Source organism: Neolamprologus brichardi, chromosome 20 (assembly GCF_056152115.1).
Source record: "Neolamprologus brichardi isolate AB-2024 chromosome 20, ASM5615211v1, whole genome shotgun sequence".
Taxonomy (NCBI): Eukaryota; Metazoa; Chordata; class Actinopteri; order Cichliformes; family Cichlidae; genus Neolamprologus; species Neolamprologus brichardi.
Window position 1 is genome coordinate 6,802,033 of NC_142123.1, and position 27,968 is coordinate 6,830,000.

General features: G+C 41.4%; 2 protein-coding genes across 2 annotated transcripts in view; one reads left to right on the forward strand and one right to left on the reverse strand.

Moving 5' to 3' along the window:
- The window catches only part of prdm16 (PR domain containing 16), a 185,420-nt gene extending 159,856 nt beyond the window's left edge, over positions 1 to 25,564 (forward strand). The window contains 14 exon segments of the mRNA XM_087834434.1: positions 2,360 to 2,500; positions 7,416 to 7,518; positions 11,619 to 11,820; positions 11,901 to 12,066; positions 12,247 to 12,400; positions 12,971 to 14,618; positions 14,759 to 14,846; positions 16,712 to 16,884; positions 16,986 to 17,063; positions 17,348 to 17,517; positions 17,948 to 18,119; positions 20,799 to 21,056; positions 21,561 to 21,741; positions 22,164 to 25,564. Coding sequence (XP_087690560.1) covers positions 2,360 to 2,500; positions 7,416 to 7,518; positions 11,619 to 11,820; positions 11,901 to 12,066; positions 12,247 to 12,400; positions 12,971 to 14,618; positions 14,759 to 14,846; positions 16,712 to 16,884; positions 16,986 to 17,063; positions 17,348 to 17,517; positions 17,948 to 18,119; positions 20,799 to 21,056; positions 21,561 to 21,741; positions 22,164 to 22,298 — 3,669 coding nt within the window. The 3' untranslated portion in view covers positions 22,299 to 25,564.
- Positions 25,565 to 27,030: 1,466 nt separating this feature from the next.
- LOC102794871 (uncharacterized) overlaps positions 27,031 to 27,968 on the reverse strand; it is a 3,173-nt gene continuing 2,235 nt past the window's right edge. The window contains exons 5-6 of the mRNA XM_006785766.3: positions 27,844 to 27,968; positions 27,031 to 27,759 (exon numbers count right to left, since the gene is read on the reverse strand). The exon at positions 27,844 to 27,968 is cut by the window's right edge and continues 7 nt beyond it. Coding sequence (XP_006785829.3) covers positions 27,479 to 27,759; positions 27,844 to 27,968 — 406 coding nt within the window. The 3' untranslated portion in view covers positions 27,031 to 27,478. The remainder of the gene's footprint in view (positions 27,760 to 27,843) is intronic.

The following is a 27,968-nucleotide window of genomic DNA, read 5'->3' on the forward strand; positions in this document are numbered from 1 at the left end:
GTTGATGATTTCCAGCCGGGTCCTCCTCCTCCTACTCCTCCATGTTACATGTGGATGGAGGAGGTTGAATGGGTGAAAAAAGGTAAAGGTAAATAAACAAACAATCAGCCGCAAGCTTGTTCTGGTTCTCCTTCTCTGTTGCCCCTCATTTGAAGCCTTATAAATCAGGCCTCCACCCTGAGACAGGGTGTTAGCAGGCCTCCCAGACTACACACATACAGGAACACACACAGGTCTGCTGCTCATTAAATCCACGATCAGATCTGTGTGTGTGTGTGTGTGTGTGTGTGTGTGTGGGGACGGGGGGAAAAATGAAAGGGTATGAATACAACTATGCCAAACATGTAGACATTGCAGTGTTCACATGTGCATGTGCCCAAAAAGAAACTAATAACCGCACACACTCTACACCTGGATCGCAGCTTTTCTCCATGTGTTCATAAAACACCTAAGATACCTGTTGCAGCTACCTTGTAATCTCATGACAAGTGCACTTTGATTCCACCGGCAGCAGAAAAGATATTGGGTGGAAGACTAGGTGTGTGTGTGTGTGTGTGCGTGTGTGTGTGGGTGAGCATGTCGCTGACTGCTTTCACACATAAAATGAAGGCCTTGACTCTGTCAGGCCAAGTGCTTGGACTTTAAAGTGCACAGTGAGGAGACAGTAGCTGTAGATCTGAGGAACATGAGGAATAGAGAAGATTTTTTCATTGGCTTGTTCAGTTGACATTTTATATACATATATATATATATATATATATATATATATATATATATATATATATATATAGGGCTTTTGAATATCTGAGTGTGAGTTATAGGGAATGCATAGAAGCAACTGATTTGCAGTAAACTGTCTCTTTCCACACTCTTACAAACACACAACCAACAGCTGCAGCTTTCGTTCTAGCCTCGCTGAACGGCGTTTTCAAACACCTTTAGGTTTTAATATGTATTTTCAGCCAAGGCGCTAACAGGCATCATTGTTCTAAAGAAGGCGCAGTTACTGTAGTTACTTCGGTAAACTCACACCTCGGCTTGAAAGTAGCACGGCACTGCTGTTACATCAAGCTGTTGCCTTAGCCGTGCATACGTGCATCCGCCTAAAACAGTTGCCGTATTTGTACAAGCACGCACATGGCGTTTCTTCCACACCTCCATCCAGACCCTTTACATATTTACTCACCAGACTTGGCACCTGCACCCCCGCCCACAAAAATACACCTTCCGCGTGCATTCAAGAACAAGAACATAGGCATTCACACTTTACGAGCTGGAGGGGAAAAAACATGAGCACGGGTTTAGAAATGCAGGCAGTTAGAGAAGTTCGCGAACCTTGCACATCTAAAAATGTCAGAGGGTTTGTTGGTTCTTCTCCATCACACCTCGATTTCCTTCAGCAGGCATTTGACTGTGATTAGGAGTGCACCGTGTCATACTAGAAGTCAGGGCTGAACTCAAGCCAGGCTGATTGGTAGTTGTAATTAGAGGAGTTGCTCAGTCTCAGGCCAGGTCTTCCTGGAGGATTCACACAGGCTCAGTATCACATGTAGGACCAGGGAGAAATCGGAGCTTCAAACCCAGCTATGTGGAAAAGAGTAGTAGTAGTTTCTGCCAGCTCCAGATTTCCCAGAACCAACCAACTCCACCAAGCAAACACAAATTTCCACCACCAAAGATTCCTGCAATTTCTGGTTCTGTTTCATATATGCGCAAATTTCTGTCTAATCTAAAAATATGAAGGTTTTATTGCAAAATTGCTGTCTTTCCAAAATTGTCATTATTTTGCATTTTACTTCAGGAACCAGTTTAGATTAGGAGCCTTTATTTCTCATTGGCAAAAGCTATAAAGCATGGTTAGTCGCTCCTGGTTTTCCCCCTCACTCTTCACTTCACAATGAGCCCCTCTTCTGTTCTTCTGCTCCTCCTCTTCCTGCTCCACCACTACCTCCATCCTCCTTCATTCTCTGTGAAAGCAGGTAACATGAAACCCACTCTTGGAGTCTCAAGGGTCTGCAGGGGTTACAAAGGGTGATCAATATGTGCCAGGGAAAGTCTTTAGACAAGTAAAAGACACGGCAGTTTGTGTACTCCCTCCTCTTTTCCCTCTTTCCTCTTCTTGTTGTTGGGATTGACAAGGTTAGGTGGCCCTAACACCCACTGACATGTTAGCTCTGTGTACCTTAAAGTTAAATGACATCAAACCCTTGGCTCACACACAAATATTTAATCCACGTAAAGACACCAACTGCATAACTACACTAAAAATCACTTGATTAAATCAAGTCAATTGAATAGTCGTTGAAAAAGTCTGTTTTTTTTTTTATTTTTTAATATCTAACCTGTTGCTTTTCAACAGGTGGTGGATGACATGGGCAACGTGAAGTTTGCACTGGACACGGGACCAGATGCCGCCGGCAACAGCTGGCTCAAATACGTCCGCTCTGCCCCGTCATTTGAGGAGCAGAACCTCGCCGCCTGTCATCTCACGGGAGACCAGGTGAGTGCCATGACAACATTGTCCAAGTTGAATCCGTAGTCCAGATACGAAGGAAGTCGCACCACACTGTCAGAAATAGGCAGAGACGAGTGGGGGGTGGCAGTTATTCCTTCCCATCTACTAAGAGTCAATGCTGGCTTGATGTGTGTGAATGAGTGTTTCTGTGTGTGTGTGCTGAAGAGAAAAGTGTGTGCTAGTAATGACCAAGGAATGGCTCCATTGTGTGTCTGTGGCTGGGATGGTTGCCAGTGCTGTTAAGAACTGACCCATGTAAAGAGGCCGAGGAATAGTCTGACACTCCTGAGTCCCATAATAACCGTTATCCAAGGCCCAGTCTTCTTCTGTGGCGGCAGCAGTTTCTCTTTTTGCTTCTTATCACCCAAACACCCCCACCCACCACCCCCTTCTCGCTCTCTCTTTCTCTCTCAAACCTAAGCGAGCTGTATCGGATCCTTTTGGAAAGATGCCCAGCCATTGCCTATAAAACCCCAACTGCTTAACTAGGCCCTAACCCTAACCCCATGCAATGCGTGTACCACAACTTACACTGCTGCAACGTATTAGCATAATTCTCCGTTTCTGTTTATAACACAGAGACAGTTTTTTTTTTCTTTTTGCTACATTTTGCTCTGCTGACTCTTGTCCCAGTTTCTGCAAATTAAATACTGGTGTTGTTACTTAATACGCATTTCACTGTCAATTCAATCTGCTTCCAAAGGAGAACCGAGGATGGGAATCTTAAATGAGATGACACCAGAAGCTAAGCAGCATGACAGTAGCCAGATCCGCCCGTATGATTCGTCTGCGTGTTTCCACATTCTCGTCACTCCGCTCTCATTTGTTTTCTAATCCCTGCCTACGCGGCCCTTCCTGACTCCGTCTCCAGCCGCCTGTTCCTTGCCGACTCTGTCTCCTTTCTCTATCCCGGTGTCTTGATCTGCCACCTGTCACCCTGTCACACCAAGGGGACAGGCTGGTGTGTCCATTTAAGCTTCAGACATTAAGTCTGACCGATAGAGAGAAAGGGGGCTTGGTACCAGGCGTAAGAGACTGAACGCACGGGGGCCTCCGAGATTGACAAGCACCAATTGGCTGGCAACACCAGCCCGCCTAATCCTTTTAAGATTTTCACATCAGTGCCCCCTGCCACTGCCACACAATGTCAAAGAAAGAATCAGGGCACCAGAGAAAATTGTGGAGAATTATCGGACCACGAAAAGGCCACGTGCACGATTGCTTTTTGATGTGTTTTGCAGTTGTTTGTACTTAGCGAACGGCTTTTGCTTTTGTTTGCTTGCCCAGTTGTTTGGTGTAGTGGCTCGCAGGTATGACCCTATCATTTATTTACAAACACAACACAAACACACACACTCACACACACACTTATGTGCAGCCACTCAGTGCTAAAATGTATAATTTAAGAGACCATTCACTGATTTTTCTTTCTTTCTTTTTTTATAACTGCATGCACAATACATGAGTTTATGGAAATATGTGCACACTAGGCAAATTCAAATGCAGGCAGTAACCTTTTAAAGAGCAAGAGGAGAAGTTATGGGGTTGTTTGTCATTAATGATGCAAGATGAACAAATGTGTGCATGACTGATCATAATTCAGACATTTGTGGCCGTGCATTAATTTGGCATTGTTTTTATAGATTTGTCTCCATTCTGTCAGGTGATTCCACGAGTTTCATTCAAAGCATTGTGGATTTCTTATTTTTTCTGATAATGCGAATGTGGTTCTCTGTGTAAGCATCTACAGACAACTGTATCAATTACATTCTTCTCAGTTAAAATCCATCCAAAATGTGTGCCTCCGTGTGTGTGCGTGCACCTAAGTGAAATTGTTCTCATTCATTTATAACCCCAAACAATTGGTCAAAATGGGTTTGCAAGTGTGCCCATTCACTTTTCCGAAGGCCAAGTTGCACTGAGAGGTGGAAACAGCTGAGAGAGCTATGAGTGGCATGTGAGATGGGTGGGTAGCTGATGGGGGGTTTAAGGAAAAGATGAACCTTGTCCACCTTCTTGTCAACTTTTCATCTTTTGTGTTTTGGAGTGAAGCCCTTTCCAGTGCTGTTTGATCTGCCCTTCTACCCCTGGACGGATCCATCAATTCATAGAGACAAGCGTGCATGTGCAAGTGTGTGTGTGTGTGTGTGTGTGTGTGTGTGTGTGCGCGCGCGCATGTGTATTAGGCCACAGTAGGGGATTGTTGTGGACCCCTATGGCTGGCATTGATTGATGAGGCATCTGTCTGCTGAACACTGGACAGAGATGGGAAGAGGTCAAGACAAGTCTATGTGATCAGACCTTACTGTAGGACACACACACACACAGAGAGAGAGAGAGAGAGAGAGAGAGAGAGAGAGAGAGAGAGAGAGAGAGAGAAAGAGAGACCGAGTAAGAGAAAAGGCAAAAGAAATATTCAAATTAGACATCCAAATATTAATTAAGAATGTAATTAAACCCTCTTAATTATTAACTGACTTGTATTCTTTGAAAGGAAAAAAAGTGTAATATTTTCTGATAATGTTGCAATTAATAATCTTGACATAAAACCGGGAAGATGTGTCATTAATATCATAAATTAAACTACACATAAAAGGGCTGCAATATAAATTAAGCATAAAAAAATAGAAAATAAAAAAAGGACTTTTAGGGATATTGCGACGCTGTTCATTGTTTTTTACCTCAGTGCCCACACTCGTGTCTGAACGGGTGTTATTTGTTTTGTTTACCCGCTGTAAATACGATTTAATAAATATTTGAAAAATAATTCAGTAGCAATATCCGTAATCGATATATTTTTTTTCGTCAAAATAACTTTACGACGTCACACAAACCTCATAAAAATAGAAATTCTATTTTATCACATTTTATGAAAATGCGATCTTAAACCATTCAACTCTGTCAAATTTTATTTTCTTCAATAATTCTTTTTTTTCTTTTAGATTAAAAAAAATCTAAGAGGCAATGAGATTATGCTCAGACCACAAAAGTGAAGCACGAAGCAAAACTTAAACTAAGAAAATAAATAAATAAAAAGGCCTGCTGTGTGTCTGTGTGTCTATTTGCTTGTTTAAGCATGTGTTCGGCCTATGAGTGTGTGTGTTTGTGTGTTTGTGTGTTAGAGTGACCGACAGAATGACTGCGAGTCTGTCAGGCTGCTTTATCTATTATTTACATCGATAGTAGATTTATCAAGCGGCCAAAGCGGCGGCTGGGATCGGAGATGCGGGGAGGGGTCTGTGCCGCAGATCCCTCAATCCTTTTGGCTGGAGATAAGACGAGGAGGAGTGGCCGACGGGTAACCGAGAGAGCACTAAGGGGCAACAGGGAATCACTAATGAGAGAGAGAGAGAGTCAGAGAGAGAGAGAGAGAGAGAGAGAGTGAGGGAGAGACTCATCATCATCATCAAAGACGCGCTCACTGACTAGATTAGAGAGTAACCCAGCAGAGGAGCGTCAGGCTTCATCCAACCAAACGGAGCGATCACCGACCGTCTACAGCTCTTCCCGACCGACCCGCGACCTCTTCTCCCCGGCCTTGTGCGCTCTAGCGCCCCGGTCCATCTCGGGCAGACCTACTATGGGTTGTGTCGCCAACTCCACCGGGACTGAAGTGCTACTGCAGCTGGAGGCTCTCCGCAGCGCCGCGCAACTTTCTCAACTGTTCCGTCTCACGGAGAAAAGAAAGGTCAGGTCGAAAAAGCATAGAGAGACAGTAGCCTATTTGTGGTAAATATAATACGCTGTAATAATAATAATAATAATAATAATAATAATAATAATAATAATAATAATAATAATAATGCGTGTAGTTTTCGTTGATTTTAGGCCTTTGCTCTTTGTCTCCTCTCTCTCATCTGACGAGCGCTAAGTCTTAAAAGTTACTTTCCCAGCCTCTCTGTATGTTTGTGTGTGTATGTGTGAAAGAGTGCTTCTGTCCGTCTTGTTGTGGTGACAGTGTACAGCTGGTGCAGAGCGCCCCCATGCGTTCACAGATCACGCCTGAAGTTGTTTGCGCTGTGTCATAATAATTGGGATGCACAGAGCTGCAACATGTAAAGAAGTGCCATGTAAAGATGATTATTTTTTAAAAAAAAAAACTTTGAATGTTAATTATCATCTTTATAATTTATTTATTTATTTATTTGTATTTTGTGAATCGAGATTTAAGCTCAGCTTGGTTTCCTGTACTGTTGGTTTAGGCCTCGGCTCTGACTTACCTTTAAATACTTCAACTTGAATCCGATTTCTGTTGTATTGAACGAAAACTGGGAAAAAAATGAAACCCAAGTGTCCAGCAGTAAATTATGTCAGAGCACACTTGTCAAATGACCTCAATAAAGTGATTTGTCGCGTGCAGTTAAAGACCTGACATTTCCCGGTTTGCTGCAGCTGTAAAACAAAAACGCACGACAGAAGCGGGGCTGTTTATTTTTGCTATGACATTTTTTTTTGTAACAAATGCGTTTGTCTGGATTTCTTATATAATTTCTCTCGGGTGTTTATTTATTTTTTAACAAGAGTGCAGATCACGTTTCCATCTGTAACAGAAACCAACATTTACGTATTTCCGTTCGTTTTATTTCACAAAGTTCGGATAAATTTGCAATTAAACAAACAGCTGATTGTGTTGTAAAATAAAAGGAGGGGGAGTTTTTATGTTAGTAAAATGAATTGTTTAATGTTGGGAACAGATCAGAATCAATTATGTTCCAATAGGAGGATAATGTATCTTACTTTATATATTCGCAATCCCCCGTTACCAGCCATATTATTAGAATAATATTGGGTTTCACGCGGGCCCTGAGCTGCGACAGTAAATATATAGGGGGCCAGACTTATTAATCCTTTCCTGACCTAAGTTAAAGTCTCCCTTGCCTTTCTCTCTCTCTCTCTTCAGATTTATTATAAAGCTGTCCGGGACATTGAAGCAGGGGAGGAGCTCTTAGTGTATATGAAGGACGGTATTTTCCCTGAGGGATCCATGGCACCCAACCTACAAGGTAAGATTAATGCGCGTCATTAGCGCACGTTTTAAACAAACTCCAACCTGCATCCTGTGCCGCTTTCGCGGTCAACACACTCCATAACTGGAGGAAAAGACACCACTTCTCCCTCCAAGATTTTTTCCCTACTCCAGAAATGTGAATTATTCGAACCATAAATTTCCAGGATGGAATTAAATCCCGCATTAAAGCATATGGTTGAAGGCCGTTTTGGATCTGTCATTTAAAATAGGCTTGCCAATATAGGAAGGATACCCGTAAGAGTCTGGTCTGAATTGTGCTCTTTTACAATGCTGCAATATAATGGGCCTCTTTGCCTGAAATGCTGTATTAGGGCGTCAATTGGCACTTGTCATATTCCATCCTATGCGAGTAGAAATTTTCTGTTGACGGAAAGCTAAGATCAAACAGAAATTACTCGGTACCGTGCATATTATTAAGAACACATTATGGGAGCAAAGGGAGAAAAAAACGTTCATAGGTGGAGCAAGAGGGGGAGATGGATTAATGGCATTTAGTCGGGAAATAGTTAAAACGTTGACTCGTTTCAACCACCTCAGGTCTTCATCAGAGTGAAAACCTTCAAACAAACACCGTAGTGCTGGAAATGTAAGGAAATCACCATAAAACGGACTGGCATCAGAACACTATTACTATCCTAAAAATGAAAATAAATAACCAATAGGGTGAAAATTACAAGTCATGAGTTTAATTAGTGTCTCCCCGGTGTGCAACTTTAAGAAGGCCGTTGGTTTGAGACGGTTTACAGTCTACTTCCTCGGTCAAACTTGGATATATAGGTATGAGGTTTCCGTTAAAGCGGTTTTTTAGGCAGTCGGCCTTTCTGATGGATTGTTCATTGACTTCTTTTCCAGTCCCCCCACCTCAGCAGCCTGCCATTGTATTGGTGTTCAGCAAAACAGTCTAATCAGGAGTTTCCATTGAGATGGCATTGTATATTTATGTTCGCTCACTCTGCCTGCCTGGCGTTTCTCCATGCGTCCAAGCGACTTCTCTGCAGCGATTTCAACCCCTGGGAATCCCGTGTTCCGACTGAAAAGAAAGGGGGAAAGATGCCTCTGTCTAACCTGTTTAAGTTGTTTCGGTGTGTAATTTAATTAGTGCTTAAAAATAATGAATAGAAAGCTACAAAGCAGATCAGGTATGATCAGAAGCCATTGAAAAATTACCTGTCAGTTAATTGAATATGCTAGAGCTTGAACCTTTTTTAGTCTCATTGTTGAATTAGTTAAAGATTATATACAATATAAATAAAATCGTTCCCTTTCTTTCTTTTAGTACATTTCTGTGTATTTTATTATGACCTTTTCTTTAGATCTTGTGCCGTAAGTGCTTCGTTACACCTTCTTTTACACTGTCCTCTTGAAATTGGCTCACATTTCAAAGTGCGTCACATTTCTAGGTGCTCTCATCCACCCTTCTCCTCTCTGACTGGGTAACCTGATTCACTGTACTCACTGCCTTTCAACCGTGCCCGCCTATGTCAGACTGAATATGTCCAATATTTTATCTCGTAATCTAACTTGGACAGCTGTTCACTTTTCTTTCAAACTTTACTTAAGCGGAAAAGGGTCCGTAGTTCCGCTGCGTTTTCTTTAAACATCTTGGACTTATTGTGCCGAAGTGCTGTTGTCAGGTAACATTGTTTTGTTGTGTTTCCAGTCTTTCTGGAACCACAGATGAAAAAAAGAAAATCTGATTACTGTTACTTGTCATTGATTAGAAAATTGTGGAGGGAGAACAAGATGTTCGTGAGATGCTGTGCAGTTCAACAGCTCCCCACCACTACCCTGCATGATGCACAGTTTATGCACAGGTCTCAGTGCCAAAGATGAAGGGGAGGGAGGGGGGATACAGGAGCAAAGAAAGCTATATTATTGAAAAGAAGCAGATTGACATGTTGTAGGAGTGTGTCAAAGATGGAGCACGCTTATACATGATTTGTTGAATTCATCTGCCTGTATGTATGCGCATGAGGGAGGCAGACAGAGAGAAAATTTCACCTGCCAAAATGTCTGTGTCAGGGCCAAAGTATTTGGCTCTGTGTGTTGTGTAAGAGAGAGTTGAAGGCACACAGAAAAGAACTTGTAACATACAGATGGTTTAGTGTTTAAAGATGCTTACAGTATATGTGAATCAGCAACACTGAAATAGAAGGATGAGCAGCGATACAAAGTCATCTCACCGTTGTGATGATCGCATCTGATTTGTTTTTCCTGTCTCCCTGCATTTGTGCGAGCAAGGGAGTGAGGCATTGGGGTTGAGCAGGAGTTTGGCAGCGCAGCTCTGTTCTCTGTGTCCAGCTTATCGGAGAAGGAATTTGAAGTGGAGGACTTGAGGAGTCCCCTGAGACCTCACCCATGCTCCCAGATTAGCTGCTAAACTGCACATAATTGTGACTCCCTTCGTCTCCCAGAGAGCTATTAGTCTCCACTTTAACCTCCCCACCCCCCCTCCACAAAACCCACACAAGCCAGACTTGCTGAAAAAAAACACAGGCACGCCGAAATGCACATGCAAGTACCTTTGCATATGTGCATCCTAACATTCACGCACACACCTGAGTGTCCTTTTAGGTGTTTCCTTTCATCTTTTATTACTTGTGTTCCTTTTCCTAGAGGGTACTTGAAGGTCCTTGCTGTATATGAACCATGTCTTTATTTTTTTTATTTTTTTGTCCAAAATATTTTCCACTCTTAAATGTCACAGACAAAAATTATTTTGAGTTGTTTGTGCTGCAGAGGCAATCATACCCAACCCTCTCACAGTAAAATGCTCGCTCCCTATGAAATACGTCCACACAGTGGTGTCAAAGTGGCTAGTTAGTTTAGTGTTTGAGCTCTGTGTAATGGTCCATTGACCAGAAGGTCATTTATCCTTCTCCCCAAGGTTAGACACATTGATGTTGCTACACTAATGCCCTTTTAATGTGTCCAAGAAGTTCCAGCTGGATAAACGGCCACATGCAGTAGAAAGCAGGTGAGCCATGCACTGTAAGTCATTTTGGATAAACTCATTTAGTACAGCTTGAATTGATGGATGGGTGTGTGTGGCATGTTGGGACACCTGGGGGGCCGACTCAGACGCTGGCTGCTTGGGTCATGCCAAAGAGGGTATGGCAGGTTGGCGCTGAAATCACCATGGGGTCGGCGCCACCGTGGCCCTGCTTACCTCTGTTCATTTTGGCTCATTTTGGAAACATAAGCACACTTAAACACACACACACTCGTGCGCACGCGCACACACACGCGTACACTTGTTTATGCATTTGCACACAGACACTCCGCTGGGCTTTCCCCTGATCTGTTGAACTTGGCGTCGGACTCAGGAACTTGCTATTGAAAGAGCTGGTCCGAGTTTTATGCATTTGACCTTGTTGGTGAGAAGTATTGTAAAGGTTATCAACATGGAAGGGGAAGACCAGCCCCTATTGTTTCCTCTGTGCGCTATTACACCAACACTCTAAAGCAAACACTTGTTTTAACAAGTAATTAACAGTTTTAATGACGGTTACATTTCACTGCTAATTGATTTCCATTTTATGGGGTTGCTTTTACCATTTGTTAAACCTGTCTATACAGCTGTGACTGAAGCACAAAAGTGGACGAGATTCTTCTTTTTGCTGAGTGTTATTATCAGTTTTTATCTTTTTATACATTTTAGACATTTGGTTCTGCATCTCTGCCAACATGCACTCCTCAGGAGTTAGTATACTAAGATGCAAATAAGCTTATTTTGCATTGCACATTTTGATATTGTGTTGAATCTGATAGCGAAAAATGTTGTCTTTTTTGCACAGATTAAAAGCACAATTAAAAGTCAGCGAGCTTGTAGGTGGTCTTAGCTTGTAATTAAAATGTTGACAAAGTTGACAAAGTTACAAAAGTTACAAAGTTACAAAAACTAATTATTAATCATTTCTATTTACTTAAGAATTCCTACATCAAAGGTTATGATGAGAAATGTTTTTTTTAAAATACATACCTCTTAGTTATGTACATGTTTGATGTATTATTCATATAGAAAGCTGGGTTGTGGCTAAACAAACCCTTGTGTATGGGTGTGTTTGCGTGCAGACGAGCAGATGTACCGCTGTGAAGACTGTGATGAGCTGTTCTCCTCAACACTTGAGCTGCGGCGGCATCAGAAGTATTCGTGCTCCAGTGCTGGCTCCATCTTTGACGCACTAAGAGACGACTTCAAACAGGAACGTGAGGACAGCGACGATCCTGTCCATGAGTGTAAAGACTGTGAGAAGATCTTTCCCAATGAGTACAGGTGAAGTTCAGCCCATTCATTGTGCTACAAATGTGATTCATTGACCGATTTGCTGATGAGCTTGTGTTTTCTCAATCAAGTCTGGGACAACACATGATAGTTCACACAGAAGAGAGGGAGTACAAGTGCGACCAGTGCCCCAAAGCCTTCAACTGGAAGTCCAACCTCATCCGTCACCAGATGTCACATGACAGTGGCAAGCGCTTTGAGTGTGAAAACTGTGATAAGGTACAGCATACCCGCCACGTAAGTTGTGCACAGGACACACAGGCTTTATCTGTTAGTAGTTCTTTAAGAAGACAAAGAAATGAAAAGTCTGCTTATGTTTTTACAAAATACAAAAAGGGGAATTTTGTGTAATTTTTTTAGCATTGTTAGTCATGGCATACCTTGCATTTTTTTTTATACACTTGTTTTAAATTTCAGGTGTTCACAGATCCCAGTAACCTTCAGCGTCACATCCGCTCTCAACACGTGGGGGCCCGCGCTCACACATGCCCTGAATGTGGCAAGACCTTTGCCACCTCGTCAGGCCTCAAGCAGCATAAGCACATCCACAGTAGTGTCAAACCCTTTAGCTGTAAGTAAGGGCTTCGGAAGTAAATGATCACCTTTTTCATAACAATTTATTTATTTGAGACTTTTTTTTCCTACCTCGTTTAACCTCACTCATTATCCAGTCTCTCTTTTTTTTCTATGTACACCAGCTTGTTTGCAGGCACAAAGGTCGTATTTGCCCTGCAATAAATTTCATTATACAATGTGAATAATAGATTTGATCTGGTTACCTAAGCTCTTTTTTGTCAAACTTAAAACAACGTGACAGTGCTTAAATTGGAAATGGAGTGTTTTACAGTAAAGGGGGGAAAAAAACAGCCCTCACATATGTATTTTATTTATTTTATCTGTTACATGTGTGCAGTAATTATTTGGAAGTAAAATATATAAACTAAATCAAGACCACTTTTTTTCAGATTGTGTAAGTTATCCTGTCCATACGAACCAGCTCCTTCCTTTCCTAAAACCTTTTTTTCAACAGCCGTTTACATTGAAATGTTCATGTTACTGTTGCTTTGGTATACAAAGTTAGAGACAGTGTTAAAACTGGTTTAACTAGGCCCTGGTGGGCTGCATCTTTTTGTTCCCCCAGGCGAGGTGTGCCACAAATCCTACACCCAGTTCTCCAACCTCTGTCGCCACAAGCGTATGCATGCTGACTGCCGCACCCAGATCAAATGTAAAGACTGTGGGCAGTTGTTCAGCACTACCTCCTCCCTCAACAAGCACCGTCGCTTCTGTGAGGGCAAAAACCATTATGGCTCTCCAGCAGGGATGTTCAACCCTGGCATCCCCATGAGCTCCAGCCCAATCATGGCTAAGGCTAAGTCCCACCATCCCCACCTTTCTGGTTTAAACCAGTCAGGTTTAGGCTTCACTGACTACTTTCCTTCCCGACCTCATCCTCATGCTGGCTTGCCCTTCTCCCCAGGACCCCACGGCTTCCCATCCCTCCCACATGGTTTCCCAGGTATTTTTCCCCCGTCGCTATATCCACGACCTCCTTTATTACCGGCCAGTCCACTGATAAAGAGCCCGCTGAGCAGCAGCAGTCAGGAGGTGAAGCTCCCTCAGAGTCCTCTAGATGCTCCTCCATTGTCTCTAGTTAGTTCCACAAATGGCAATGGTGTTAACAGTTTGAGTCAGCACGAAGACAAAGAGAAGGAGAATAAACTGGATTTGTCTTCTAGTGGAGAAGCCAAACCAAAATCAAAGATGGCAGATATGTCTGACGGTAGTGACCTTGAAGATGTCAATACCACAAGTGGGACAGATTTGGACACCACCACAGGTACTGCTTCAGGGGACGGCTCTGACCTGGAAAGTGATGGAGAGAGTGAGCGTGAGAGAAGTGGTAAAAGAAGGAAGCCGTCTGGCACTGTATCAAGCCAAGAGGCACACCAGTTAGAAGACACAAACCGTGCATTGATATCAGCCATGTCTAGTTCAGGGAACCTGTCGATTGATCGTCCGTTTCTTGCTTCTGCATCGCAGCACTCCTTCTTCCCCCCACCCGATGAGCAAGCCCTCCCGCCCACAACCACCACAAATTCCAATGCAGCCACCACTGATTCCATAAAAGCCATCGCTTCTATTGCAGAGAAATATTTTGGTCCAGGTTTGATTGGACTTCATCAGGAGAAGAAGATGGGTCCACTGCCCTATCATTCCATGTTTCCCTTCCAGTTCCTGCCCAACTTCCACAACTCCCTCTACCCTTTTAGCGCTGATCGAGGTGCTCTCAATCCTAGCATGTTTTTTAAAGCAGAGCCCAAGTCGCCTCGTGAGCAACTGCACAAAATGGTTTCTAGTTCCCCGGCAGCTCCTGCTCCCACAGCAGAATCACCGTTCGATCTCACCACGAAACCCAAGGAGGCCAAGATAGCTCCTTCAACACCAACAAACACCTCAAACCCCAACAATAGTACTGGGAGCAGTAGTGGACATTTAGCAATATCTAGCAGTGAAGAACAGCCATTGGACCTCAGCATTGGCAGCCGGAGCCGAGGGAGTCATAATGGTGTGCCAGCTGAGCCACATAATCGAAAGAACCACCTCTATGGAGGTGGAAAAGGGGTCTCAATCAAGGATGAAACTCCATCTGGTTTTCCACACCCTCATTCACAGTCTTTGCACCAATCAACCATCACCCAGCACCAGCAGCCCCAGGCACAGCCACACCAGCCACCACCACTGCACTATGCCAAGCCCTCAGCATTCTTCATGGACCCCATATACAGGTATTTCAGCCCGGATTAGACCAGACACTTCCACAACCAACATCAAGGCGTTTTTGTAGATGCATTGAAGAATATGAGGTTGGGCATTCTAGATGATGTTTGACCTTGGTACGTAACCCTCTGCCTTGATATTGGTCCAGCAGGGTGGAGAAGAGGAAGCTACTCGACCCGGTAGGAGCTCTGAAGGACAAGTTCCTCCGGCCCTCGCCGCCACTCTTCCATCCCCAGGTACATAGTGCACACATGACCTAGCTTGGTTTGAGACTATTCTTTTTAAGAAACAGTAAATGCTACGTGCACATTGAACTGAAAGTACACCAAGAGACTAACAAGCGGGGGAATTGACCGCCAGGTATTGCATACAAGCTGATTATTCCCAGATAGTATTGACTATTATTTTCAAACTATGTATTATGTGAAAATACCTCACTCCTGCCTCCCACGCTGCTTAAACCTGAATTGATAGGACCCAAGCGCCATCATTCCAAAGTGTTGATGTTATTTTCTCAAGGGTTCTGTATGATTTCTTCCTTTGTTTACGGAATGGCGCCTGTGTACCTCGTCAGCTTTACCTTTTTTCAGAAGACACAGCCTGTTATCGCTGCCCTTTGATAATCAGTCACATTGTTCCACTGTCCCCAGACCTTCCCCACCTCTACATATCTTGATTACAAGCAATGATAGTATTAATAAAAGAGAGAATAATAACCATTTGAATTGTAACAAACTGCCTCTGTTGGCCACGCTAATCTTAGTTGTGGCATTGTTTCATGTAGTGGGAGCCCACAGGCAAGCTAATAACTCAAACCCCTCAGAGTTTTTTTTTTCTTTTTTCTGTGCCTGGCTGGCTGGCTAGATAATAACACCGTGTCCGTCAAGGACATCCTGTGTTTGTGTCCAGGAGAATGGGGGGCTCTCATTGGGGAAACGGTTTAATCTGACCTGGAAATCTGTGTCCTCTATCAACCGTGACTTTGCAATACACACATCTGGTGCACATGCAGACAGATACATTTACACATGAACATGCGTTTGCATATCTCACATGCGTGATGTCATATTGTTAGTCAGCATAGTTTTTTTTTAAGGTAAATTGCAAGAATTTTTTTTTTTGTATTGTTACCTTTTTTCAATTACCCTAAACCCGGGTACAAAATCTTAAAGACATGATGTCATGACAAGGCTCTAAGCATCAAACAGATTTCCTTTTCATCCTTTAAAATCTCATCTCATCATCTCGTAGATTGAGAACTTTTCGCAGGCTGCCCTGCAAAAACTTTTTTTCATATCTGAGCGTCTCAGCTGTGATCCTCTCAGTGATCCAAACACAATGCCACCTCTAATTCAGTCTCATGACGGAATCACCCCGCTCCCCCTTGCACCCGTTCTCAGACTGCGAATAAACACATCGAGACGGAGTGTCTGTCCCTGTGTCTCTCCCGTCCCGTATTCACTAAAAAAAGGAAGGATGTAAGCTGTTTTTGGCAAATAAACTCCTACATAACTGGCCTCTTTTGTTCACAAGCTTCTGAGGGGGGGAGGGAAGCGGCTATCAGTTGGGGGTATCACAAACTATATTGTATTGCTCCAGTCATGGCTCTTGAATGCCTCATTTAGCCGATTTGCAGGCTTGCAACAGCAGCTTTGGCAGAAGAAGGTAAGAAGTAGAGAACAAAGCATTAGTAGAAGCTGAGGTTGTACAGAGAGGGGGGCACTGGAGGAACAGTACTTGGGCATTTGTGAATGTGTTATAGGTCAAGGAGGTGACATGCCTTGAGTACAAACAACAAGGCTAACCTCTGATATGCTGCTTCCTCAAAGCTTCCTCCCTGTATCTTTCCCTCACTCCCTGTTCTTTCTTAAATTGTCCCTTTGTTTTCAGTGCTTTCTTTTCTGTTTTTAATACGCATAAACATGCTGCCATCACGATGTAACACACGCTACGTGCGAAAAATTAAAACTGCCCTTATAAACTTTATAATTGAACCCATAACACGGTAAATAATACAAACTCTGGTTGAATTATTTTTATCCAGTTTTTAAAACATGAAACAAAGAATTTATCTACTTTTTTTAATCTTCTTATTCCCTAGATGTCAGCAATGGAGAACATGACAGATAAGCTGGACGGCTTTGGAGCACTAAAACTGGACGCACCGCCCAATTCGCTGCAACACTCGGCCCATCCGCTGTTCAACTTCCGCTCACCACCACCTTCCCTCTCAGACGCCATCCTTCGCAAGGGAAAGGAACGCTACGCGTGCAGGTCTGCACCCCGTTTCATTTAAACTAGTTGGTGGAATATGTGCAAATGTGAAAGTGCACCATGCCGTATGCTCACTCATTCTCATTGTCCTTTTGCTCTAGGTACTGTGGGAAAATCTTCCCTCGCTCAGCAAATCTCACCAGACATTTGCGGACACACACAGGGGAACAGCCCTACAGGTATTCCTTTTTATTTTTAATTCAGAGAGTCTTGAAAGTTTCTGAAATACCCGTAGTTGACATATTTCCCTTTGTCACGGCTATTTTTCAAACCTGCCTTTACTTTGTTTGGTCTCTTTCTGTGAAACTTCAGAGAAAAAACAAAGTGAATACTTTTAAGCAAATCCCAAGAGCCTTAAGTGGTTTCTTGCTCAACTCAGCAGATAAATAATACATCTTTAGGGCCCTTCTCACTCTACTGCTCTTTCAGCTGACATTTAAATACCCCTGTTCTTCTTCGTCAGGTGTAAATACTGTGACCGCTCATTCAGCATCTCATCCAATCTTCAACGCCATGTCCGCAATATCCATAACAAGGAGAAACCCTTCAAGTGTCACTTGTGCAACCGCTGCTTTGGTCAGCAAACCAACCTCGATCGCCATCTCAAGAAGCACGAGCACGAGAACATTCCTGGTCAGTTTGCAACTGCAATGATGGCTGTGCGAACTAGTAATGTAGTCAATAAACAGGAAGTGTTTGCTTTGTTGATTGTTTGAATCCATTTTCACACATGCATTACTGAAAAACTGTCAGAAAAATGTAAGAGCATAACTTATATAAAACCTTTTGCTATCATGTTTATCTTCCACACAGATTTCTGTAAACATTTTTTTTCTGTTTGTCAAAAAAATGTCACGAGAGCTGTGCATGATCTTAGTGTTTAAATGTTAGTAATTGTGTGTTTTGCCTCTAATATTTTCCTAAATTAAATAACTGTGCGATGATCATCACACTAATGATGCTTGTGTGTCTTGGTATGGTATGTGGGCTGTCTGTGTGTGTGTGTGTGTCCATGTGTTTTTATGCATATGGATGTGTGTGTCTACATCTCTTTCCCCAACAGTGAGCCAACAGTCTGGGATGCTTTCCAACTTAGGAACGACCATCTCCTCGCCAAACTCAGAGCCAGAAAATCATGCACTTTTAGATGAGAAGGAGGACTCGTACTTCTCAGAAATCCGCAACTTCATTTCCAACAGTGAGATGAACCAGGCCTCCAGCTCCACGGATAAGAGGTAAGACGAAAACCCGCTCACAAAAATTATATTTGTACCATGATTCTCACAGAGATCTCCAGCGATTACTTTCCATCCATGTGGCTAACTCTTTTCTGCCAAGCTTAGATTCTCACCCGACCTCATCCTAAATTTAACATTAATCCTAACTACAGCAGAAAGAACTTGTCAGATGTTGTCAGGAATGTTGTAATGCATTTCCCTTATTTAGGACATCTAATCTTAGGTATGAAAATCCAGAAAAACAAACAAAAAATTTGTTCAGTTAAAGTAAACAGCTGCTCTTCTACATCTCTAGCGCCTTCCTCCTTCCCGCAATCAACAGTACAGACCCAGGAAATTGGTACACAGCGCCCCCTAGTGGCTAGAACACACTTAGTACCATTGCACTAAAATAAATGAAAAAAAAAAAGGTTTTCTTAATTTTTTACCTTTCATTTTTTTAATGTAAAACATAATTGTAATTGTTCAATATAACAATTTTCACACATTTTAGTTTCTTTAATGTTTAAAGTTTAATTAATGTGTTTGTGAATGTCATGCTCAGTTCTAAATACCCTGCAGACCAGTAGCACAAGTGATAATCCTGTTAGTTTTCTCTGCACTCTAAAAATTTTGTAACTTGCTTATAAAGTAAGGAAAACTGTTTTTTATTTAAAAAAAAAACAACAACAACAACAACAACAAAAAAAGAGGTTTCTTTTTTTTTAAATATCCTCATAAAAATGGAAACTTCCTGCTTTAAGTTCTGAAAAGCTTTTATAGTTAACAGAAAAGGGCAAGAATTGTGTTTTGGGAAATAAAAGAAGGGCGATTTTCTGGTTTGCTCTCTTGCATTGATTCTGCCTTCGTCTCATTCTGGATTCCTTTCTGGTAGTCTCACTTTCTGCCTGCCACTTCCTCATTCTCCCCCCACACCTCCTTTTTTCTTGTCAACATGCATTATGTCCAAAAGACACAGTGGCAGTTTAGCCCCTCTGCCATCTGGGATCAATACCGAGTCTCATCCACAACAACCTCGTCTGACATTTTAATATCTGTAATTCAGACTAAGTGTTGTGCTTTCTGTCCTCCCACCAGACAGCCTGCTGTTTATTCTCCCTCTGAGTGACTGAAGTCAAATGCTGAACACAAACACACATTCATGGATGACTATCTATAATCACTCCTAGCTGCCCCCACATCACAGTTCCCCACCCCCTTCAAAATTCCCTTTTCACCATTATAGCCAGTCAAAATAAAAGTGCCTGGGAGCCTTTATTTTTGTATAAAACTTTGACCTGTTTCCAAACTGGTGATGCTGTAGTTGCTGAGGCAGCACTGCTGCTCACAGGGTGGGACAGAATGAGAAAAGTTAGGGAGTATAGGTGTGCACGCATATTTTCAGCTCCACCACAGTGTGTAAGGACTGAGGGGTATCTGTCTCACCGCCTTTGGCTTGAGTTTTAGGTTTGGATAAAACTAGAGTTGGAGCTGCTCCCTCATCTGAGACCGGGCTGCAATAGCTCTCAGTTTGGACCCTAAGGGGGACTCGGGTTGAGGCATTTATCTAAGAGATCCACTGATGATTGAGCTCTTCCCCTATCCACTCACTGTGTACCCATAGCCCCAGTCTGCTAACACAAACACCCAACTGACGTGTTTAGACTAAATGACAAAACCCAGGGCCCCCTATGTCAGAGCTACGCTTCTCTCTCCATTCACAGGCATGTACTTTTTCCCCGCCAGCCAGCTCTGCAATTTGATTATGGTGATATTTAATCTAGACTGAAAGAGAAGAACCCCCCCTCCACTCCCACAAAGTCCCTCTACCCACATTCACTCACCCAGTCTGTGTGACCCAATCCTGTCCCCGTGCACCCCTTCCCAGAGGTAACCCTGTCTGATTTGATAAATGTCCACTGTGTGGCAAAAAATGAAAGGGGTAAATTTGCCATCCCAAAGGAAATGATATCATGAGCCATGACATCGTGGTCTGGGGGTGATGGAAGCGGGGGAGGTGGTATTGGGGTGCAGGCTGGAAAATGTACAGATGGCAGGTTGTAATGGTAGTGTGCTGATAGCCTGTTTGCAGCCAAGCCATCATCTTCCTTCAGTCGTGCAAACTGTGTTCCACCACTACAAAGCGTTGAGGGGCATAGAGGACTTAGTCTGAGGTGGACCATGCCCTGGTCTGTTTGTGAGGAGCGGGTCAATTAATCATCTGTGGGCCATCGGAAAAGTCCAGGCAGACTGTCAGCACCCATGTTGTTTGTGTGGACTCGGGAGTTAGACTTTACATGCTGTCATTAGATTATTTTTGTTTCTCTTGCTACTCATGATGAGTCAGATTGTTAAAAGGTTAGGAAATGGTAACAGCCGCCCAGCCAGCTCAAGAGTGGACATAGCCTCTATCTTACATTTTGATCATTTGTGGTAAAAAAGTAAATTAAAAAAAAAAAAAAAAATCAAGAATTTACATTAGAAATCATATTTAAAAAAATCAAACTCCCATCTGGTTTGTCTACATGTGTTTTTAACTAAAATCCAGGCCACTATACTGACCACGATTCAACTTTTCTGTGTTCCCATTGTTTCCCTCTGGCCCCTCCTGATTGGCTTGGGAGACTCAAACCTCTTTAACTCAGATGTCGCACTTCTAACATTTCCTCCCTGCTCTGACCTTTGATCCCTCCGCAGATCAGACCAGCCTGAGGAGGAGCACCCTCCCAGCCACAGTTTGTCCAACTCCAAGCTAGGTCTCCAGGGTCTGGAGGAAGAGGAAGAGGAAGTGGAGGGTGACGATGAAGAGGAGGAGGAAGGCAGCCTGACGGAGAAGTCGCACGACGAGGCTCCCGAGTCCCCGTCTCCTGTCACAACAGGAGTGTATGAGGAGGATGAGGAAGAAGAAGAGGCAGAGGCGGCTCCATTAGCGATGAGCTATGAACACACTCGCAGGTATTTGTCTGTTTTAAATTAGCAGAAAAGGTCTGAGTTCATTGACAAGATTTACCCTGATATATCCCAAGCAACCACAAAAATGTACAGCAAATGTTGAGTTTTAACAAAATTTGCAATACTTAACAATCTAACTAATGCATTTCCTAAAGAGCACTGTAAATCGACAAGGGCAAACAGGGATAACACATGTACTAAAAATCTCCCCTACACAGATTCTTAAAAATGTAACCCAAAGTCAAGTGCTTTCATTAGGCTAGTTTCTTTAACTACTCTTTAAACTCTTCAACCCTTTTCTTCCACTTTATTCCTGCTGTCCGTTGATCCCTTTTATTAATCATACCTTTACTTTTCTCTTCACTTCACATTCTCCCTCCCCTAATTAACTCTCCATCTGTTCCATCCCTGTTTTTTATATCTTTCCATCAATTTTTTCTATCCATCCTCCAACCAACCCATCCACGCTGCCCTATTTCTTCCATCCACCCATGCTTCGGTGTGCAGGTGTATAGAGGAGGAGGGCTCTCTCTTGGACCTGGAGGCACTGCCCAGCTTTCCCAAGAGCTTGGATGGTTTACGTAAAGCAGCCAGTGACGAGCAGCCTTTCGATGTTAAAGACATTTTTAACACTTCGCTAGAATCTGAGGCATTGAAAGAGACATTGTACAGACAGGCTAAAACCCAGGTATGTGACTGGCTTTTGGATGTCCGTTAAAAGAGGGAGGGACGCGTCGCTCAGATAAAATAGGAGGAAGGGCAAAATATGTTCACTGGAAAGAAAGATCAGGGATGAGATGGATGCTTTCACATTTTCAGGAGCTAAACAGCACCTCTCTTCCTACTTTCCTATATCTTTGAATTTCACTTAACTTACTAACACATCACCTACAACCTTCTCTATTCGTTGCTGGTGTATTAAGTTTTAAAACAATTTAATGAAATTACAAGGTATAAAGTCATGAAATTCGAAGATAATCACACTTGAGTGAAACACCAGCAACCAGATGTACTGTAATCCTTTCATTTCTGGACGTGTCGTTGGACACAATGAAAGCTTACTGAAGTTTCTGTATTTTCCTAAAAATCATCCGTCTTCTTCTTTCACAGGCTTATGCAATGATGCTGTCTCTCTCTGAGAACAACCCTTTGCACGCGCCCTCCCAGAACTCTCTGGACGCTTGGCTGAGCATGGGAGGTGGACCGTCTGAGACGAGCAGCTTTCACCCACTCAACCACATCTAAGCGAGAGAGAGAGAGAAAAAAAAGGTGGGAGGAAGAGTAGGAGGAGGAACAGAAAGACTAAGTGGACATGAGTAGGGGGCAAGACAAAGGATGATGGAGAAGATTTCATTGTCATACACATTCAAGATAGAAAGAATGGGTTTGTGTGGATGTGTGTGCTTGTTTTGTGTGTGTCTGTGTGTGAGTGTTGTTAAAGAAAGAAGGGGAAGATTTTCCCCCAGGTGAAGGGTCTTGCAAAGACTGTCAAAGCGAACGCACTGCTAAGCTCCTGTTGATGTGAAGGACATGATGAATGCTTCTCAATAGCATTGAAACTCTGCATTACTCTGATCCTCCCCAAGTGCACAAGGCTTACCGCAGCACCACAGAGACCCTGCGTAAGGCTCTCATAAAGACTCTTAATGACTGATACGTCTCTAAAGTCTGTATACACCGCCTACTACAAACACTGCAGAGACATGCTGCATTGGCACTGCATGTCCACAAGTTGGCACTGTTTCACCAAGAATAGAGTGAGAGTGTTGACCGCCGTCTCCGTGTTTCCTCCAACCATGGGTGACTTATTTACTGATTTTGTTACAGTTGTAACAGCAGAATCAACAATAGCGCCACACTAAATGTTACTTAAAGAATTGGCAGATACAATAGACTGTTGATTTTTTTTTTTTAAGAATTTTATTCTACGTTCAAATGTGCTTTCAATGAGTTATCTGGGCCACTAGCCATTGTAATTGGTTATTCAAACTTGATCATGCTGAAAATGGATTTAAATCATGTTCAGAAAAAAAAATGAGGAAAGTCTTTCTCTGCTTGTTTCATTGTCATTTGTTAATTTTATTCACATTAATTTTTCTTTCCTCTTACACAGTATTGTTTCTTCGTAGGCACTGCAGTGCTTAATTGTTAATATAATTAATTTAGAGAAGGACCAAAATTGTATGATATGTCATATGATGTACAAATTAACCTAGATGTTCATAGGAAGAGTGGTATGTGCCAAATAACCCATAGAAAATGTTTTGTTCTCTGACAATCATTTCATTTCCAAGGGGCTTGCATTTGCTGTCATAGTTTCTTTGTTTTTTTTCTTTCTTACTAAGCGCTTATATATTTGATTTCAAAAGTGTGTGTTTGTATTTATTTTTGGTTGTTTTGTCATGGCAGGGGGAGTGAAAATGAAGAAGTCATTTTATCCCTCGTTTCTTGTTGCTGAAGGAATGGTAAACTCTCAGAACATGAGGGAGATTCAGAATCTCTGGTTTTGATGGGTTAGTGTGCCAAAATGAGAAAAAATACAAAATCAAAACAAAAACAAAAACAAAACAAAAAAACAAAAAACATGAAATTAATTGATTTTATTTATAGTGAAATATAGCTGTAGTTAGTCTTAGATCCTATTTGGCATTGAAACATCCTGCAGTGTTTAGCCTTTTTATTTCCTTGTTTTAGTTGAACCATTTTACCCAGTAGGCTGAATGTGTCTTGTTCAAAATGGTTCAAGTACTAAAGGGGGCAGGCTTGGACAACCTTCGTTATGGATGTCATGAAAAGGGCATTACATTGTTACACTATTGAATCTGAGTATTTTCTACAACATCGAGCTCCCCCTTTCATCTGTTTGAGATTTAATACATGTCTTATAACCAACAAATACTGTTGTTTTTGGTTTTTTTAATGAGTTGTCCAATTTTATACGGTCCAAAATTCAAACGCACACAGCCACAACTGCACGAACGTGACATAATCACTGACTATTTGAGAAGAAAGACAACAACTCATTAAACCAAAAGAACTGATAAAAACAAACCACAGAAAGTATTAAAACGGGCATCGTAATTCTGCTGGTCGGTCCATTCAAATTAAATGTCTAGCTGTCTAGCTGGATGGGGAAAACCGAAACACTTGATAACTTCTTAATCTGAAATTCTTCTTCTGAGGTCATACTGAAAACTCATTCCATATGGTCTACAAGGTAGCTGTGCCATGGAGGGGCGTGAGTAATTTACTGTAGATAGCTGCAAAAAGGTGGAGCGTGGGCATTGTTGATCACTGTTCCTCTCCGCATACTGGGACTTTTCTAACTAGGCCTGATGCTGTATTTTGAAAATAGCACTTAAATCATATGGGTCCAAGCCAATAATTGATCATGCTTAGGTCCCTGAATGTTAGAACAGATACATTTGGTTTCACTTTCACTAGATGGGCATGTTGTGCTCAACATGGAGAGGTAAGGATAACAGAAGCACTGTAATTTTTCTTCATGACAGTAGGTGGTAGTGTGATGCTAGGACTGCTGCATCATCTCAGTTTTCTAAAGACAGATGTCTTCTTTTTATATAATTCTACTGAATGAGATTCAATTCATGGTAAATGCATTGCTTTCCAACTTGTGGTTACAAAATGTAAAGACTTGGGTCATTAAGTTTTAAGGTTGACTGTTTGTAGTAATTCTTGTCATGGACTACTGTAATAAGTACGCGCTGTGTAAAGCAAAGGAACTGAAGGCATAGAGGTATTTCATTTTGCCAGCTTCAGAACGTATTCTGGCAAGTGGTCACTGAAATATGTTTCAGCAAAATAGAAGATGGTTGCTGTTTGCCCCCGCTGTTACAGGAGAAAGTAAAAAATATACATAGTTTCTTTTTAACTGTATAGTATTTTAAAGAATGAAAAACATGGTGCATTTGTCTGAAGAAAAAAAATCATTGAAAAATATGGGTTTAAATGGATGGTGCTTGTTTTGTTAAAATCTGAGTTGTATATCGCCTCTGTTATGTTTATTGAAAGCAAACAAAAAAAAAATTATTGTGCATGACGTGTTAGCAGTCATAATGATGTCCATTTGTGAAACGTGTATCAAATCAAAAAAATTAAAAATGAAAAAAAAAAGAAAAGAAGGAAGAAAAAAAAAGAAATTCGTAGATGCACTTATTGTACATGTGGTTAGGTTAGTATGTTTGACTTCAACTTCTGACTGCCTTACAGATGTTTGGACAGGTGGTCCCGAAAGACTTAGAAAAGACTTGTCAGAGAAGACATAATGAAAAACAATAAAGGATTGTAGAATAATATTGAACAATTCTGAAATTGCAGTTCTTTTGATGCTTGTGATTATTGCAGATGTACTTTAGAGAAATTTCATTGAAAAGATATGACTCTGATGTTAATTCTGTAGAATAGCAATGTATACCAAATGTAATCTTTCCAATGCTATGAAGAATTTATACATGAAATTGATATGCAATAAAACCTGTGTGCTTTTTAAATGAGTCCTCCGTTGTTTATTTGTGGGCCAGAAGTGCCTGAAATAGTCACTGCTCAGCAAACATAGGTGACAATGCTTTGAGCAGTTTCCCTCCACCCAAAGCAGCCACTCTAACCAGTTCAGTCCTCCTGTTTGTGAAGCTTAAAGAGAGTGAGAGGCTGAATCGAGGTCTGGTGTAAGATACTTTCAATAAGGTTTATTTTCTAAAAGAGCATTTTTGCTTCTTCCTAACACAACTTACACACCGTATTATTTGCCTTGACCTTACTATGTAAGTCCCTTTAAATTACTTATTTTGCTCATTGTGTGAAAAATATTGAATTTAATTATTATATTGCTATAGAAATTGTTTTTTGTCCTAAATATAACCTTCTCACCTTTAACCCATGGAAATAAAAAAGTCAAATTAAGTGTTGGATGTCCAGCCAATTGGGCACATGGAGGAGATTAACTTTAAAAAAATTAAAAATAAAAATTATTGTAATTCTTCCCGAATTGCAGTTTCTACTGATTAAATTGTGTTTAAGAAATGGCAGTTTCTTTTGTAGTTGTTGAGGTCAAACAAAAATCAAAAACCCTTTTAGATTTAGATGTGGTTAAAAGTGCAAAACTACTGGGTAGAAAGACAGATTTGATTGACACTGTCGTGCCAGTAAACAAACACGATCTACATGAAAATGTAGTCAGGAGGAAACATTGCCCAAAGGTTCACACTCAATAATTTATTACCTTTTGAAGAAAAATGCAGTGAGCTCATCACCCAGCAAAGTGTGGAGGAAAAATGAAACAAAAAATCATAATGTAAGGACATATTTTGTTAAATATTCTTTTACTGCTGTGGGCTTTACATTGAGGATTATATTAAGTTTTGGGTTGTTGTGTTTTTTTACCCAAAATCCTTCTTATATGCTATTGATTTATTCTTTGAAATTTAGTACATAAATAATTCTACATTTAGGTTATGGTGTGTTTTAATTGAGCCATTAACTCAGTTTAAACACAAGTCCAGCGGGATTGGAGGTGAATGGTACATTCAGGAGAAATGTGTTCTGTGATTTGAGGTCCAAGTGCAAAATATGAGGTTAAGAGTTGTGAAATAGAAAATAGAGCCAGACTATGGATTTAAAAGCAGTCAGTATCAAAGTCAATTGCATAAAAACTTTATATAAGCAGATGCGGCATTGTTAATGTTGTTGGAATAGACTCTTTCATTTGGGAGAAAGTTGAACTGCAAACAAGTTGGCAATAATATGTGTTTGTGACACATTAGTTACAGCTTGTCCATATTCCCAATCAAATGGTGAGAACGTATGTGTTGGATGAAGTCTGTGCTGAGTTGTAGTAGTGCAGGTGTAAAACAGAAGCCATACTTAATGGCAGCCAAGTGTCGATGTAAGAAATCCAGGTGTAAGCCAAAGGTGTAAACTCTGTGGGACATTGCAGAAGTTTTTCATGAAGTTGAAAAACTAAAGTTAGCTATTTGTTTAATTGACTGTAAATTGACAAGCAAGGGTTTAAAACAGTTACAGTTACAGTAATGCCTAGCTTTCTTTCTGTCTTTGCTTTCTAAGGAAATAGATTGTGCTATATTAACATGGTTTTATAAATCACAAGGTATTTACATGTGCGTAATAAACTAAATTTGTGTTTAAGTTCTGGGTCTGATACTATTCAACTTTTTAAAAAAGTAGAAGAAGAAGCAAAAGCAAAAGAAAACATTTAACCCAATCTCTCTTTTTTAAAAATAAAATTTGCCAACAATTAAATAAAAGGCTAAACAAAGTAAGAAAACATGATGATAGTTTACATATTCATACTTGTGGCTGCTCAGTCAGCTTCATATCTAGAAAAAATGCAGAGTAACTAATACACTGGTAGAGTGTGCTTGCACAGATATCTTAGGCTGTTTTTCTTCTCACATGGGGAAAAGCAGATGTCCACTGAAGGTGCTGTGACAATTTTCATTGTCAAAAATCCAAGCACCATTCCACAGTCGCAAAAACACCACATCTCCTACCTCTAATAGCAATGTGACACCATTAGAAGAACTGACTGAATGAGAACTGCTCGAATGTTCCAATGCAATAAAGATGTGCTCTCCATTCTTGACCAACACAGCCCCTGAAGGATGTGAATGATGTCCATATACGTAAAATTCAAAGTGGTACGCTCCTCTTACTGGTGCAGTGAAGGAACCTGTGGGACATTTTTAAAAATTTAAATGGAGTAAACATTGTCATCAAATCAAATTAATTCTAAAAAATGTATGTATTTGAGTACCTGTGTGTGAATTATAGGCATTTCCAATATTGGAAACAACATATTTGAAGACCAGAGGCATGTATGTGTTAAATGGTCCAATATTTTGTGAGCCTGTGCCTAACAGAGAGGCTGAGAAAGCCACA